This window comes from Podarcis muralis, chromosome 7 (assembly GCF_964188315.1).
Source record: "Podarcis muralis chromosome 7, rPodMur119.hap1.1, whole genome shotgun sequence".
Lineage (NCBI taxonomy): Eukaryota > Metazoa > Chordata > Lepidosauria > Squamata > Lacertidae > Podarcis > Podarcis muralis.
In genome coordinates, this window is record NC_135661.1 from 45,367,695 (window position 1) to 45,385,272 (window position 17,578).

General features: G+C 44.2%; 2 protein-coding genes across 2 annotated transcripts; both read right to left on the minus strand.

Annotated features, from left to right (window-relative positions):
• Positions 1 to 436: 436 nt before the first annotated feature.
• On the minus strand, positions 437 to 7,744 carry GFOD2 (Gfo/Idh/MocA-like oxidoreductase domain containing 2). The gene is made up of 3 exons (XM_028739748.2): positions 7,607 to 7,744; positions 4,312 to 4,657; positions 437 to 2,776 (listed from the first exon to the last, which is right to left on the minus strand). Exons 2-3 carry the CDS (start codon positions 4,646 to 4,648, stop codon positions 1,878 to 1,880), a joined length of 1,236 nt encoding a protein of 411 aa, XP_028595581.1. The 5' UTR covers positions 4,649 to 4,657; positions 7,607 to 7,744; the 3' UTR covers positions 437 to 1,877.
• Positions 7,745 to 10,363: 2,619 nt separating this feature from the next.
• Positions 10,364 to 16,876, minus strand: LOC114602028 (C-signal-like). Its single transcript, XM_077931707.1, has 6 exons — positions 16,540 to 16,876; positions 14,669 to 14,720; positions 12,412 to 12,599; positions 11,441 to 11,599; positions 10,798 to 10,902; positions 10,364 to 10,537 (listed from the first exon to the last, which is right to left on the minus strand). Exons 1-6 carry the CDS (start codon positions 16,687 to 16,689, stop codon positions 10,421 to 10,423), a joined length of 771 nt encoding a protein of 256 aa, XP_077787833.1. The 5' UTR covers positions 16,690 to 16,876; the 3' UTR covers positions 10,364 to 10,420.
• Between the last annotated feature and the right edge of the window lie 702 nt (positions 16,877 to 17,578).

Here is a 17,578-nt window from a genome sequence, read left to right on the forward strand (position 1 = left end):
TTATTTTTCTATCTTTTCATGTTTGCATAAAAACCCAAAGATTTCCAGTGGCTTATCTAGTGTGGACCTCCTTATCTTCACAAAGCATTTAAATTCTCAAATTCCACATATTGTAAACAGAAAGTTGGGAGGTTCCCTTACTCTAGTATATGTGCTGCCGAAGCGAGCACAAGTGGTTCCCTTACTCTAGAATTTGGACTTTTCCAGTACAAAACACTGTCCACACTGTCTTTTGTTAGTCCAGTTGTATAAAACCAACATCTGCAACTAGAATTAAGGATACAGCTGCTTGGGTTAAAAATAAATTTAAAAGCTCAGAATAGAAAAAATAGGGTGTTTTCCACAGGGAAGAGAAAAACAGCTGATCTAGTTCTTGATTTTATCTATTTTTAGTTTTTCTTCCATAATGTTACCATTTACAAAAACACAAGAAAGGTTGCTTATTAATGCTTTATATTAATGTACAGGATTAAAACCTAGTAGGAAAACGAAGTAGGAAAACAATAAAAACATTCAAGTAAACAGTATTATTTATACAAAAATTAGCTACTGCTTCTCAGTGTCAGCCTAGTGAAGAGCAGCTCTGAGATCTGGTAGTTGTGCACTATGATCTGCTACGCAAGAAGCACCACAGCTCCCACAGGATACAAGTCAGGACAAGGGATAGGGAACATCGTCCGGTGTTCGATTAAATCAACTACCCCGGTCAGCATGCAGCTGAAAACAGCAACCAAATATTCCTTTTCTTATCAACTTCATATTCCTTAACAGATGGAATACCTGCTTCATTAAACAACAATCACTGGCTTAGATTTGGCTTCTGTGCTACCAAGCAATCATTGGTGGCATTTGGCAGCACTGAGCAGGGCAAGAGAGAATGCAGGAAAAGAAGTGCAAGAGGCCTTCAGTCTCTGCTATGGGAAAGGAGCACCAGCACGTGCAAACAGCAGGTGAATGCCACACAGCACTCAACTGACTTCTAGAACAGCTAGTCTCAAAGGCAGAGACTAAATTGGAAGTATTTGGTACCGAGGCACAGACTAGATGGATGTGGTTGTCATTCGTGTGTCAACCCTGCTCATATGTAAAGCAGGAAGTCTGTAGGATGAAAATATAACAGAAGGAATGCAGGAAGGAGGATGCTCAATCCTCCCCCCTTGCACACTTTCTTCCTCTCAGTCCACTACTCCAACAACTTTTTCCATTTCCAGCCCACTTTTGGAATCAGAGCCAGGGACAGACCAAAATGGCTGGAACAAATGATTGGAGGAAGGGAAGGCATGGGAGAGTTCAGTGGCCTTTTCCTGAACACTTTTTTTTACTGTTACAATAAAACAGGGGTGGGGTTTTGTGTGAACAGGGAGGATACAGGAAAATACATGTCCACCACCTAGTTTGATACTGAGCTATGGAGACTACAAATCTTTAAGGACCGTACTTCTGTATTTGCCTCACTTTTACCACATCAAGAAGAATCCTAAAGGGTAACTTGTCTTCCTGTTCTTAAACAACCATCTCTAGTGCTACATTCAAACTGCAAAAATACATGAGCTGTGCACAGAAGGGAGACAGACTTGTCCCCAATGGTAGAAATCCCACCTTTTCGTTTTAGCTACTTCTAAGTGCAAAGGGCAATTCAAGTTTTCCTAACAATACAAAGTTCAAAAGGTTTAGCTTTAAAAAAAACAGTGACACAAATCTGCAACATTTAAAATGCTCTTAAATGAGTTTAAAAACCAAAAGGATTTCCTTTGAGGTTTTGCCCGCAATTATAATTCCCCATTATACCTCCTCCCACCCCCTGAATATGAAACAAATGTATCCATGTTAAAGTTTTCTGCACATATTCAATATTCTGCTCATTAGGAATATTTCTATTATAGGTTATTTCTCTGTAATGCCTCACAGAGGTTTTGATTGGCATCTGGCTCCTCAGTCATTACTTCCACAGATTCCCAATCCCCAGACCGGCTGGATTTTTTAATAGCATCTACTACACTTTGCATATAGAGGCCATCTTCAAAAGAAGCCGCCATTGCAACTGGCTTGGGATCCCAGGTTCGCTGGTCTTCCTGGTCCTGGAAGGACTGACGCAGAGCTTGCACCAGGTACACCATCCCTTTGAGGTACAGAAGGGGTATGTCTTTGAATCCTTTTTCTGAAAGGCCTGCATGGACATTCAAAGAGTCTGCAAACAGGAGTTCTTCCTGGGGAGCAGTGTTCTTCTGGCCATACAAATCTGTCCCCCGTGCTATAAGGCGTCCTGCTGACCCTACAATCATGACCTCATGAACAAATGACCCAGGCATGTTGAAGTTCAGAGTCACAGTGCTACAGATACCTCCTGACATCAGCATTTGGAAAAAGCAAAAATCATCACTTGTGACATGGCGGATGCCATTGATGGCAGAGTTCTGCTTCACAAAGGTTTTCAGTAACCCATGAACCTTCTCTGCCTTTCGACTTGTCAGGTGAGTGAGGAGGTCTATAATGTAAGTCCCCATTGTGTGGAGGCCACCCCCACCCATCAGTTCATCACAGATCCAGTTGTACTTGTGGCTGAGAAGGCTTCCCCAGTACACTCGCACATCACAGACCAGAACATTGCCCACATAGTGTTCTTCTATTAACTGCTTCATCTTGATGAATGCTGGTAGAAAACGCAGGACATTGCCTACAATGCTCATGAGCTTGGGGTAGTATCTGGCAGCTGTGACCATTCTGAAAGCATCCACAGAGGTAGCAGCTTTCTCACAGATGACATTCTTTCCAATACCTGTGAATAAAGGAGACAAATTTTAGTTCAGATTTTGCTAGGCAGCCTGAAGCAAATAGAGGATTCTTATCTGTCTGTACAGTGTCATCCTTGTTCAGTTCACAAAGTACAGAAAAAGGAAGAACGACTAGCAGCCATGTGTGCAACCATCTAATGCAGAAACCCCATCTCTCTAGCTGTTTTGGGACTACAAGTCCCTTCAGCCCCAGCCAGTGCTGCCGTGAATTGGCAGTTGTGGTCCAAAACAGCTGAAGGGGACCAGGCTGGGGAGGCACTAGATATTCTGCAAAAATAAGCATTCAATCAGGTTTCTTCAACCTGGTGCCCATGTCCAGCTGTTTTAAACTATAGCTCCCATCAGTCCCAACCAGTTAAACCATACTGGTTTGAAGAAGATAGGAGCTGCAGTGCAAAACAAATGGTGGGCACCAGGTTGGCAATCAGTGCTCTAGAGAGATGCTTTGCCCCACCAAGGATTAAGTACCAAGATAAGGTATTTGCAGACACCCAGTGGCTGGTGAGGCTGAAGAAACACGTTGGTGCATTTTACTCAATCCTTGAGGGACTGTGGATATGTGGATATTTAGTTTAACCACAGTAAGATTCCCTCTCTAATCTGCATAAAAACATTTTTTGTTTTGGAGATCTGCCATCCTGTGTGAACTGTACTTGAGGAATGATAAACTTAGGCAAGGGTTAATTTTACCTTTCTACTTTCTGTTTACTATGTTTCTGAAACATGCAGACCTTGATACTTATAAAAAGAAAAAGTCAAGTAATCATGCTATATGCTCTTCTAATGAGCATCTAGCTGTAATTGCCTTTACAATGCTGCTAGTTTAATATGCAATAGCAAAGTCAAGTTAGCAAATACTAAAAATTTCCTTACAGTAACAAAAAGAGTTCACTCCTTCCATTAGCTAATGTAAAAGAATGAAACACAAACATGTTTTTGGGATAAGTGGAAGAAGGGGTGGTAATATTAGCTATGGCTGCCTGGTTAAATTTAATGGCTAGCTCCTGCTTCCCTCCACTTCCCTAGATATTTCTGTTCTGTATGTGACACATTGCTATGCAAATTTATTGGGAGGTAAAGAGACATTAAAAAATCTAAAGTAAGAGAAGAGCAAAACCCTGGTGTCAATTATTTTTTCACATGTCAGACTGAATCAAGTATCTATGGGTTGAAATATACTTCCCAAAATTGTACAGGCACAATATCACAGAGGGCAGAAAGTCGAGTATCACTCCAATTTATGTAATGTGAGACAATGATATAATTAATAATAATAATAATAATAATAATAATAATAATATATAATAATAAATAAAAATTTATTTATATCCCGCCCTCCCCAGCTGAAGCCGGGCTCAGAGTGGCTAACAACAGTAAAATATACTGTGCCAAAATGAAGCATTCAGTTTTATAATATTAAGTAATCAGCAACAGCCTGAGAACACAACTGGGAATCTATTAAAGGGGGAATGAATTTGAAATAACCACAACTTGTTTCAGATAATCAACAGCACAGTACCTAAAGCTTTCACAGCAATTTGTCGTGTGAGTGGTGGAGGGATGTTGATGCAAACCAGATCCACATCCTGGTGCAGCAAGACATCATCTGTCCGACTTGTGTAGAAGGAAATATTCATTTCCTCAGCTAGTTGCTTTGCTTCTTCTTCAGTCTTCCCCCATAGTGCCTTGATGGAAAAGCCTTCAGCTCTCAGCAGAGGCACTAGCACCCGAGCTGAGCTCCCAGTCCCAAATACCCCAACACCAGGAAGCATTTTCATGTTGTATTCTTTTTCCAATTCAGTTCCCAAGGGCAAGACTAAGGCATAAAAACAGAGCTTCTTGGCATCCTGTTTCATACATCATTCCTAAAACAGAATAAAATAAAGTGTAAGCAAAAGGAACCATTGATACGTTCTGCATAAATCTGTGGCTATTTGTAGTCAACACTAATACAAGTGCAGTTCAAGGCTGGTTATTCAACATCAAATTTGTTTGAAGCTGTTCATTTTAAGACTACATCTTTATATTTTAATTCTTCACATATAATATGTCTTACTAAAATATCTATTGCATCCTTCAGAAGAAATCCAAGTATGTGTTTTTCTAGTTTGAAACTTTCTAGTAAGTTACCTCTACCCTAGTAAGTCACTCTTTCAAATACAAAAAATACTGAAATGATGGTGCTTAAATATAATACACAAGCTGAAGCAGCACTGGAAATTACCAAAGGATCAAGCTATTAAATGTTAAGAAAAAGGACATTTTCAGGTTTTCTAATATCACTTGATATTATCTTTAAAGGAAAAAAGTGGATACTGAAAGTATATTTATTGACAATATAAGCAGCAATAGAGTATGCTATGCAAAATTCTCACTTCATTTTTATCATTTGAATAATATATTTTATGGCCTTCATATGCCTTTAAGGTATATCCTTCCATACATGTTGCTGTGGCCTTTGGCTCTTACATCATCTTGAAATCTTTATGGGCATAAGACATTGGTAACAATTTTCCTTGAGGGGTTATATAAATAAGAGCTATATTAAAAGTAATAACCATATATATTAGATGCAAGATAAAGGTAAAGGTACCCCTGCCCGTACGGGCCAGTCGTGTCCGACTCTGGGGTTGCGTGCTCATCTCGCTCTAGAGGCCGTGAGCCGGCGCCGTCCGAAGACACTTCTGGGTCACGTGGCCAGCGTGACGAAGCTGCAGGTGGCGAGCCAGCACCAGCGCAGCACACGGAAACGCCGTTTACCTTCCCGCTATAAAGCGGTCCCTATTTATCTACTTCACTTAAGAGTGCTTTCAAACTGCTAGGTGGGCAGGAGCTGGGACCGAACGATGGGAGCTCACCCCGCCGCGGGGATCCGAACTGCCGACCATGCGATTGGCAAGTCCTAGGCGCTGAAGTTTTACCCACAGCGCCACCTGCGTCCTTGTCAGATGCAAGATAGAGCTCCACAATTATGAGCAAGACTAGACAATCATGAATCCTATCACAAATCTTACCAACCTGCCTGGCAAGAAAGCTGTTAAACACTGTGCACATTATTTATATGACAGCCCTACAAGCAGACAGTCAAACATATCCAGAACATACAGCAAGCAAGCAGTGCTTGTTGAGGCCTGGGGATCACTGGATTTGGACTGTTTTCACGCACTAATACTACATCTTGTAGAATTCTCTGAGTTATATTTTATCTGTACAATCATAATGAATTTCAGGAACTAAAATGCTTTTTCTGTGCAGCCTGAGCAGGAGCAGTCAACAACGTTATAGTTAACTGTTGTAGCCTGTCTTCACTTACCCCACCCGACAGCCCTGCTCACAGTTGTGAAGAGCATTCATACATTATGAATGGTCCATGTCACCATTAAGAAAAAGAGGTAGGAAATGTGGACTGTCCCTGGATAAAATTACTTTTCTTCTTTAAGTTCCCAAAGTTCTTAACCTAGCTCAAGGTTGTCATCTGAACTAGTCAGATATTTAACTGATAATCAGTCACAGTCAGTCCATCATTTGAAAAATAAGACTAGACATTCTGTTTTGGTGACTGTAACCTTGGTTTAAGGAGCCATTTGGTGCCTAGCTTATATATGCCAGTTTCCAACACTGTCCCCATTCCTACCATACTCTCACGATTTTTACACACATACTCCACTGCAACTGACCCTCATGGCTTGTAGTCCTATTCTTATGGCCAGTTCTTTCAGCTTCTGCCTAGTCAAACCCATCCTATTTACGTACGTATTGTACTTTTTAAAAAAATGGAAAGTGCTTCTCTTCAAAACCTGTGACAAGCATGGAAAGCAGCTACTACCAATTAAGGTTCTGAACTCCAATAATTACATAGTCCTTTATTGTACATTGCCTGTGATTCTCTTTAACAGAGAATTCATGAAGAATATGATTAAAACTTTTCCACTCTGCCTGCCCTCCACATATATCCCACTTCACTTCCTCCACACTTTATATCTGCCCTTTCCTTTCACAATACACACCCTCCCACACAATTGCCATTTACTGCTGTCACGAACGGCTGCTGCATACATTTGAGCTTTGTATAGAAATGTTACAGGCTATATCTCTTACATTTCTTTGCCTTTGGGCCCCAATGTTTACTTCTCTGAACCTATATTTAAAAAAACACCCACCTCGCCACACACTCTTCAAGCATCTTTTACAAAATAGATTCTGACTGACAAATATGGGGTCCTTTAAGTTTAAGGTGCCACAGGGCCCGCCTTTCAATGATAAAAAATAGAGATACTTGATTCATTCACTCACCCACATTCATACATACTGTATATACTGTCTGCCTGGTTCAGAGGGCCTCGAGTTCCCCGCCCCGATACACGCCTGATCCTTCACGCATCGGACGAAGCAACCTCTCAGCCCACAATAAACCTCTTAAGACTTTTTAAGGCGCCAATAGACTCACTGTTGCTTGGGCTGCAGACCAACACGGGTCCGCAAGGTCGTCTGTCACCTAGAATAAGGGAACACGCGTGTGTGTGTGTGTGTGTGTGTGCGCGCGCGCGCCAACAAGAAGCCCTTCCCCCTCGTGCAGGGACCTCACCTACCCCACTTGCCCCCCGCCTTGAATAGCGCGGCTTCTGCCCCGCCCTTCCTTCCCTTCCTTTCCACGCCTTTCACGATCATACACACCCCCCGCGTTCATTTTCGTCTCAGAGTCAGATTCCAGACGCTCCCGCTTTCCCATGGAGGAAGGTGGTGATGATGATGACGGAGGGAGGGAGGAGTAAGGAACATCTACGTCCGCCCCCCCTCCCTTCACCTCACCTCACCTGAGGGCCTCAGCGCCTCTTGGTCTCTCTCTTTCTCTTGCGTGCTACAAGTGCGCGCGCACGCCTTCTCGCGCACTGCCCGAGGTACCGGCCGCCTAGGTCACATTTCTCTCCCCCTCCCACCTATCGGGCTTTTCCTTCTTGCGCAAGCGCGAGGGGCCGGGGAGGAGGCGGGGGCGGCGACGTTGCCGGCTCCCTCTTAAAGGCGCAGTGCCGATTCTTTCACTTGGCTTGAACGCGGTCCTGCAGAACAGGCGTTCGAATCCCCACTCGGCCACGAAGCTCGCCGGGTGGCCTTGGGCCAGGCCAGCCGCTGCCTTTCAGCCTAACCAACCTCGGCAAGGTCGTGGTAGGGATTCAACGAGGGTGGGGACCTCAATCTCCTTGAGGTGGGCTATAAATTCAACAAATAAATAAATAAAGTGGTTGGTGGAAGTGGGCAGGGAAAGTAGTGCCTGGGTGTAGCTGCCTCCGCAATTGCCTGCATTACTCAGTAGTGATGCTATGTCAGAAACAGATTAGAAAATGTAAATGGTGGCTTGCACAGTGTGGGGTGGAGGGACCTAAGACAGGTGTCTATAGTGGGCCTTGCTGGAGTGCTGGACTTCTGGCAACTGCCCGAGGATGCTATGTGCTGGAGTTGTTCCAGGCTATTCTACTTTGCAGGGCTGTTGTGAAGATTTTTTTAAAAAGAACAACAACAACAACAACAACAACAGGGGTGCTGGAGTAAATGATGACATATCCTAAGTTCATTAGTGAAAGGGTGTAATAGAAATGTAATAAAATAAGCATTTCATGCTGCTAGGGAATGTATTATTTCAACCTTGTCAACAAGCTTCAAAAGTTACCAGAATGCATTTTTTCTTTTTTATACTAACCTGAGGGGACTGGCTAAAGGGGGCGGAAAGCCTGTTGTGTTTTTATGCTGTATGTGAAAGAGGGGGGCTTCCTTCACATGTATGCAATTCCTTATCACCTATGGCAGAGGTGAGCAACCTGAGTTCTGAGTACCAAATGTGGCCCTCCACATCCTTCTCTGACTCTGCTGCACAACCTCAAGTGCTTTCTTCAGGCTGCAATGTGTTCTTGAAGAGTGGTGATAGCTCTCCCCTGCCTGGACAGAAGATACGTTACATTCACCCCAGTCTAAGGCTAGTGAGAGACTTAAGGCAGCCAGTGCTTCCCTCTGGTCTGGTTTCCTTCGAATGAGTATTTTTGAAGACTGGTGTCTTTTTGATATATGGTTTTATTTACCCCCACACACAACCAGAGCACAAGATGAAAAGCTCATAGCATCACTACTACATCAGAACTTGCTCCTCCATTAGACTTCCAGGGAGATCCCCCAAAGGTTTGGTTTCATCCCACCGTGAGCAAGTCAAACCTCTGTGTCTTCTCAGCTGCATACTTGACAAAGGCTAACCTCTGACCTACTGTTCTCTTGCCTCTAGGATGATGTGGTGAGATCTGGGTACACTTCCTTCTAGAAACATCAGAGAAATGATGGGAGGGTATGGAGTTATGTGACCCCCGAGCCAAGGAGATAAGTAACTATACAGTACAGTGGTACCTTGGGTTAAGAACTTAATTCATTCTGGAGGTCCGTTCTTAACCTGAAACTGTTCTTAACCTGAAGCACCACTTTAGCTAATGGGGCCTGCTGCTGCCGCCGCGCTGCCGGAGCATGATTTCTATACTCATCCTGAAGCAAAATTCTTAACCTGAGTTACTATTTCTGGGTTAGCGGAGTCTGTAACCTGAAGCGTATGTAACCCGAGGTACCACTGTACAACCTTTAGAAGACAACTGAAGACAGCCCTGTGTAGGGAAGTATTTTTTTAAAGTTTAATGTTTTATCATGTTTTTATATATGTTGCAAGCCGCCCAGAGTGGCTGGAGCAACCAGGTCAGATGGGTAGGGTATAACGAATTAATAGTAGTATGGAATAGGACGTCTCTATTTCATCAGATAAATGTTGGAGGGTATGCACATATACACAACCAGAGCACAAGATGAAGGGCTCACAGCATCACTGCTACATCAGATCTTGCTCCTCCATCAGGTCCCTAGGGAGATCCCCCAAAGGTGTGGTTTCAGCTCTGAGAGGAAGTCAAGCCTCTGTGTCTTCCCAGCTGCAGACAAGACAAAGGCCAGCCTCTGACCTACTGTTCTCTTGCCTCCAGGATGATGAGTCCAGCCACGTGTGTGAGATCTGGCTACCCTTCCTTGTAGAGACAGTACTAGCTCCTTTTTCTATGACAACACGCCCATACTTGCTCAAGTCTTTAGGCATATAAAAGGATGCTGAGCAGGGTCAGGTTGATCTTTTACAAAGAAACTGGTTCAGGCACTTCAGCTCCTACTACAGGCTCCCATCATCCAGATAAAGAACCACAGGCTTTGGAGGGGACCTAAACACATAATCCAAACCAACCCCCTGGTCCTACAACAGTGAGTTGCACGCACTAAATACCTCTGGCCTTTGTATGTAGCTTCCATGGAAGGTAATATTCACAACCTTGCCCTGCCCACTTTTGCCTTTGTCTCGCCAGTGCCACCCACACCCACCTGGCATTGGCATCCAGCCCCCATAAGGGGGCTCCTGAGGGAATGTGACCCTCAGAGTGAAAGTTCTTTCAATCCATGGCTAGTCCTTAAAAACAATTCTGCGTGAAAACTAGTCTTCAATGGAACCTTCTGAAGGAAGAAGAGAGTCAGAAACATTTTCCTTGAATCCCAGGCAGTTTATTGGATGCTCTCTAGGCAGAATCCTAGAGTGGTAAACCCCCTGGCATCGTGAAACAAATTCCTCACCAGGGTACTCTGCGTCCTTCCCAGTCCACAAAGGTACCGTTATCCACCTCAGAAAGTGTGGAGAGAACTTGAATTATTCCTCGTGTACTCTCTTCAACAGTCAGGTCCGCCTCCTGTGAAGAAAAATATTGTAAGTGAAGGATTTATTAAGTTCGGAAAAAGTCATTCTTGAGCATCAAATAGCAGAAGGCCTAGATGCTGTTGGATGTCTTGGTTATAAGATTTCAGTCTGCACATTAAACATTGCTTTATGAAAGACAACCAAGTGGTCATACATGCCAAAGGATAGCAGTTCACTGCAAGGCCTCAGAGGACTATGTATGCTAGTCCTATAGGGCTGCCCACCTTTTCCATTATTACCAAAAGCACTTACGGAATTGAGTTGAGTTTTCACCCAGCCAGGATGGATGCAAACACACAGAATCCCATAAGCTGGATACGTGAGTGACTGGCATTTGGTGAGCATGTTTAAAGCAGCCTACAAGGGAGAAAAAAACAAACCATGAGCAGAGGGTGCATTGAACTGTGGGGAGCTGCTTAATATGAATTACTGCAAGGTGGCTAGAAAGGATTTGGAGGCAGAGAGGTTTGTAAGAAAAATTGGACATCATTGAGCATTCCTGACACAAAAACTAGCAACTTGGAAGTTATCTATCATGGACACCACTCTTGAACAAGATTTTTGACAGGCATTTGTGAGTGTTCCCCATGCTTGTTGGCTGCATCATTTTGCTAACTGATATCTAGCTTTAGATGTTGGTTCTAAGTTCCGCAAGAAGAAAAGGACTGTACACATGCTGTTTATTTGTAGAAAACATCCTGGTATCTTCCCTTAATGCCATCCACAGTTTTAGAAAATGCAACATCCTCACAACAAAAGTTTGTCTCTCAACATTTATCTGTGGGTAATACGCTATTATTGCCCAGATTCACACATACAGCTATCATTTGGAAAGATAGTTGCAGCAGGGCAGAGGAGGTTGGAGACGGTTGCACATGGATTTCACATAAGGTACCTTACTGCAGCGATAGGCAACAGTCATCTTTCTTTCCCATAACAGCATAACTTCCATGGAGCCTGCAGCACTGGAGGTATTGATAATGGCTGCCTTGCAGCAGCTCAGCCCTTCCTGGGGATATCTCTGAGCTGCCATCTTCAGCAGGGGCAGAAATGCCTAAAAGAGAATAGAGATCATGGCTGTTGTTAAGTCAATGAATGCAGCTATCTTAGGGCAGGGTACCAGAGGTAAACACTGGGTGCACTGTGTAAAGTTAAAGGTAAATATAAACAATGCTCGTAGCAGAATTAGGATTTCTGATCCAAAAATACTTTCTATAAGCTTTTGCACAAGGAGTCCTGTAAGACTTAGCATACATTTAGAATTGTTTGAATGCACAGCTGGGCAACCTGTGCCCTGGCCTCATTTTATGCCGCCGCCAACAGGTCCTGAAGCTGCTCTATTCTAAGGTCTCACCCATGTTTCTTCCTTCTAGTTCGCTTCTTGGCATTTTAAAGTTGTCCTTCTCCCACAACTTCTGCAATCTCTCTCTTTTACTATGTGTGTGCACAGCACACTGATAGGAAAGGCATTAATGGCATCTGTTTTCCAGAAAGTAGCCATATTGATTCTATTAAAAAAAATTGTCTGCATGTTCATGAGAGCAGCCCCATTAAACGTCTGGGGAAGGAAAGGTAGAAAGCATTCCTATTTTTATGCCAGACTGATGTTCAGTGACTGGTGGATCTATCAGTGTTGGTTTATCATTTTTCCTACCTTAAGTTCAATTCTCTGAATTTCCATATCAGATTGCAATTATTTTCTTAAAATCCTCATGAAAATTACTTGCTCAAACAAATACTGCTTTTCTCCTACCCAGTTTGTTGCTTTTGTTTAATTCTCCCAAAGGGCCAGAACATCACAGTTATTACCAGGGCAATAGGTAGTGAGTAAAGGGTTTTGCAGCCTCATGAAAAGCAAAAACTTACCTGGCTCACCTGAAGTGGCCCAATAGTATTGACGGCATATACATTTGCCATGTCCTTAGCATTTTCTTCCTCCAGGTCGTTTCCAGAAGTAATACCAGCATTGTTCATCAGGAGGTTCAATCCACATTCTCCAACACACCTTTGCACTTGCTCCACAGCTGCCTTGATGCTCTGGAGGTCAGTGACATCTGCAGAATGACATTTCTAAGCCCTTAAGAACTGGGTGGCGTGGGGATGCCCAAGGGACTAATAAAAAGGCCCTTTTAACACTACCAAGGCAGGTGGCTTGGGGGGATCTTACAGATTACAAGGATGAGAGGTGCTTTTCAGTCCACTTATTTGTCCCTTGGCCTGTCAGCTCTTTTTGTTAGTGTGGGACAAGAAGCTACAGTTAGAAGGGGATATGGAACAACTGATTGGTTCAAAATTGGGAAAGGAGTACGACAAGGCTGTATATTGTCTCCCTGCTTATTTAACTTATATGCATAATTCATCATGCGAAAGGCTGGGCTGGATGAATCCCTAGCCGGAATTAAATATCAGCCGGAAGAAATATCAACAACCTCAGAAATGCAGATGACACAACCTTGATGGCAGAAAGTGAGGAGGAATTAAAGAACCTTTTAATGAGGGTGAAAGAGGAAAGCACAAAATATGGTCTGAAGCTCAACATCAAAAAAAAGCTCAACATCAAAAAAGAAGAAGATCATGGCCACTGGTCCCATCACCTCCTGGCAAATAGAAGGAGAAGAAATGGAGGCAGTGAGAGATTTTACTTTCTTGGGCTCCATGATCACTGTAGATGGTGACAGCAGTCACGAAATTAAAAGACGCCTGCTTCTTGGGAGAAAAGCAATGACAAACCTAGACAGCATCTTAAAAAGCAGAGACATCACCTTTCCAACAAAGGTCCGTATAGTTAAAGCTATGGTTTTCCCAGTAGTGATGTATGGAAGTAAGAGCTGGACTATAAAGAAGGCTGATCGCCGAAGAATTGATGCTTTTGAATTCTGGTGCTGGAGGAGACTCTGGAGAGTCCCATGGACTGCAAGAAGATCAAATCTATCCATTCTTAAGGAAATCAGCCCTGAGTGCTCACTGGAAGGACAGATCCTGAAGCTAAGGCTCCAATACTTTGGCTACCTCATGAGAAGAGAAGACTCCCTGGAAAAGACCCTGATGTTGGGAAAGATGGAGGGCACAAGGAGAAGGGGACGACAGAGGACGAGATGGTGGGACAGTGTTTTCGAAGCTACCAGCATGAGTTTGACCAAACTGCAGGAGGCAGTGGAAGACAGGAGTGCCTGGCGTGCTCTGGTCCATGGGGTCACGAAGAGTCGGATACGACTAAACGACTAAACAACAACAGCAGCTACTACAGCCCACTTGAGGAGGAAGAACAAGTACTTCGCTGAATCATGGAGCTCTGTGTGTCTTTCTGAGTTGTGCATGCAGTGAGTACAGGGACTGACTGGAAGCTGGCTTTTAAAAATACTTGTATCACATTAATATCACTCCATCAAAAAACAAGCGCAAAGCAAGGCGATTGTAAGGCAAAAATACTTAACTATTGTAGGTGGAGAAAAGTCCTGACAACACTTTACTGAGCAAACTGAACAAAAAACTGTGTAATTTAGGGAGAAAGCAGAAGAGATACCTATTTTGTCTCTCTTAGTTCAGGAGTTGCATATGCACACTGAAAGATCCCTGCAGTTCCTCTTCCAAGATTTATGAAATCTTTGGGACAATCAGACACACAAAAGGTAAGGCTGAGCCCAAAACAAGGCCATTGTGAATCCCAAGTACCGTACTTTATTCTTTGGACTATGGTAACATACCACAGGCTATGTATGGTACCTGTTATGGAAGCCTTGCCTTTGTCTGTCATATTGCCTCTGTAAGAATTCACAGACACAGAAAGTAGAGTACCCATAAGAAATAGCATGAGGCTATGACTTCGGTAGGCCGTTTTGGAAAGTTCCTTTATGGCAGGTATGGGGAGCCTTTGACTCTCCAAATATTACTGAGCTACAAATCTAATCAGCCCCAGCAAGCATGGTCAATGGGCAAGGTTGATGGGAGTTGTAGTTCAGCAATATATGGCGGGCCTGCTACCACCTCAGAAGAGAGGCTTTGTTGCTTAAGCCCTTGATTGGCTGTGAACCGTCCTTTTTCCAGTTACTGCTTTGTGGACTGTACTGGTTTGCACTGGTGCTGGGAATGTCTATTCATCCTGCATTTGGAACGTGAGACTTACCCAGCTGCAGCACCACCAGATTCTGATGCTGGCAGGCCAACTCCTTTATTTCCTGTCAAAAAAGAAATGTTTTACCTCCTTGATTAAACTGGAACTGGTCACCAAGAGAGACCCAGAGCCTTAGAACTGGATGCTGAAAATGCTTAGTAGAGTCTGATAGAAACTCAGGAATCTCACACAGAACAGTGCCTTGCAAGGAGAACACCTTCCTCTTCAACATTAATAGGCAGCGCTTTTTCGGGGGGCGGGATGCAGGGGTACACATACCTCTAAATATTATTTTGTGAATCTTTTTACTTTTGTCCATTTACTGTATTTATTTCCCCCGATTTGAACTATAAAATGATGATTTTCTGGAGTCAAAATGAGAGTACCCCTAAAAAATTTTTTAAAGAAAAAAAAGCACTGTTAACAGGTGAGTACGTTATGAACAGAAAACCTTGTACATTGAAAACTGGTTAGCAGTCTGAAAGCTGTCCCCACCTCCCCCTTTGTAATTCTCCCAAGACCACAGCCTCTTTCTCACCAGGTCATATCCTCATTGGCATTGCTCTATACACTCAAAAAATGTTTCTGCCTGGCTAGAATATGTCCTTGTACTGTAACAGTGCCTTTTACTTGTTCGGATGGAGGATGGAGAGAAAGGTGTATGTAGAAACTAGTGACTTTTGCATCAGTGGAACGTAGCCTATTATACAAGGACAGCAGCCATATCTGTTGCTCGGCCCACTTTGGCTTCTGGCCCCCTACACCACTGGCATGTGGCCCCCAGAAAGTTGCCCACAGGGGAATATACTAAAAGGAAACTGTGGAAGACCTAAGGGTAAGTTGAACATTATTACAAAGTTACTTTGAAGGAACTAGACTGTTAAAAGAAATAAAAATCCTGCATGGAGTTGACTTGGGGTTTAAGGGATTAATTTATTTCCTGACAGCCAATACTCTCCTCTGCTGGTAAACGGCTTAAAAAGGTGTTGAAACTTAATTCAGCAAAATGATAATTGCTGGACAAACCAGTCTACAGGTGGAACTAGAGTGACAGAGATCTTCTTTTATGTCCCTCCCTGTAATGGGTATGAGTTACTCGTGCGTAAACTGCCGCCTCTCTAGGCTAAATTGCCTTGTTAAACCATTCTGACTGCACAGCCCATCTCAACGTGGCTGCCTCAGTCGCTGGCAGAATCCGTCAGTGGGCGTTTCTTAAACCTCTTCCAACATAAAAGCTGTTTGACTCCCAGTCTCCTCCTCCTCTCACTGCGCGGGAGTCTTCTGCGCAGGGAGGGCGTGGGTAGCGGGGGACCTGTGCTCTCCTCACTGATGTCCAGTGAAGAATCCTGGAGCCCTCTCTCCACTTCCCCCATCTCCTCCCCTTTATCCCTGGTGTTGCGCTGATTTCCTTCCCCCTCTCCTGAGCTGCTTCTCCCCCTTCTGCTGGGTCCTTCGCCAGCATCATCTGGGAGCCTCCCCTTCGCCTCTCGCTCCGATGTCAGTTCCCTGACACTCCCCATTAATCTATGCTGTAATTTTCTAAAACTATTATCATATAGCAGCTCAACTGGCCGCTAACAGACAGCACTGTGACCTACAGCTTTTTGGCAGCCTTGTGAGAGCTGCTGGCCCATCACAGCACTCTTGAGAGCAGCAGACAAGGCAGGCAGTGGGCAACTCAGATGAGCCACTGAAAACAGTCACACCAGAGCAGGGCAGCCGCTGGTGAAACCAAAGGCCCAACAGCATTCTCTCCAACCGGGCGCCCTCCAGATGTTTTGGACTACAACTCCCATCAACCCCATCCAGCACACAAAGCTGACATTACATTCTTACAACATAGTAACATCGCTACTCTCTTATGCTACATTCCTGGTCCTCACCTTGCTTTTTGGTGCATCCAGGTCTAGGGTAGTAGCAAAGACCCACTGAGGTGGAGTTGGCAGCCTCAGAAACTGCTTCACCAAACCCAGGCCAATTCCCGAATTGGATCCTGTCACCAGAACACTCTGAACAGGGAAATCTGTTGCCATCCCCTTGGAGCTGCAGCCTTTGGCTTCTATGCTTGTAACACTTGCTTCAAAGAATGTCGGGTCGTCACATGAGATGCTTTTATGGGAAGTAGGCACCTCCTTTAATCTTCAGATAATCTTATGCTGGATGCTACACCTCATTTGCTGACTAGCTCGTTGGCCATCTCTCTTTTTTAACAACAACAACAACATCATTAGCGAAAAATGAAGAAGTATTATGACATTATGGTATAGAGGACAGACAGTTCCAAATTAAAATCTTCAGTCAATCTCTCAGCCTGTTTGGCTTTGCAGGGTTGTTATGAAAATTTAAAAATGGGGTGAAGCAAATCACTATGTATCCTGAGTTCATTAGTGAAAAAGTACTAAAAAAGCATACCGTGTCACTAGGGAATATTATAACCAGGATGTAAAAACTAACCAGAGGGGGAATGGCATAAGCAGTGGCATAGGAAGGTGGGTGTGGTGGGTGTGGGCCACCTCGTGTGTCATCGCCGAGGGGGAGGTGACAAAATGGCAAAAATGTGAGTTTTAAAAACATGGCTGGGGGCAAACAGGCGCCCCCCACAGCTGACTCCATCATCAGAGCCTGGCTCCGCTCCAGAAGGTGCTGTGGCTTGGCTGTAGCACTTGTGCCTGGCGCAGCTCCGCCCTGAATCAGGGGAGGCGAGTGGACGGCAGCGCTGCTGCTCACCTTCCTCGCTGCTGCACGCCCAGCAGCTCTCCTGACCCAGCAGTAGAGAGCAGCCCTCCTCAGCTGTGGCAAGCTGCACCTGGCTTCAGCAGCTCCATTGCCAGGTCAGATTTGACCCAGTAGCAGATAGCAGGAGGGTCAGCGGCAATGCTGCCACCCACCCTCCTTGACGTGGCGCCTTGCGCCCAGCTGCAG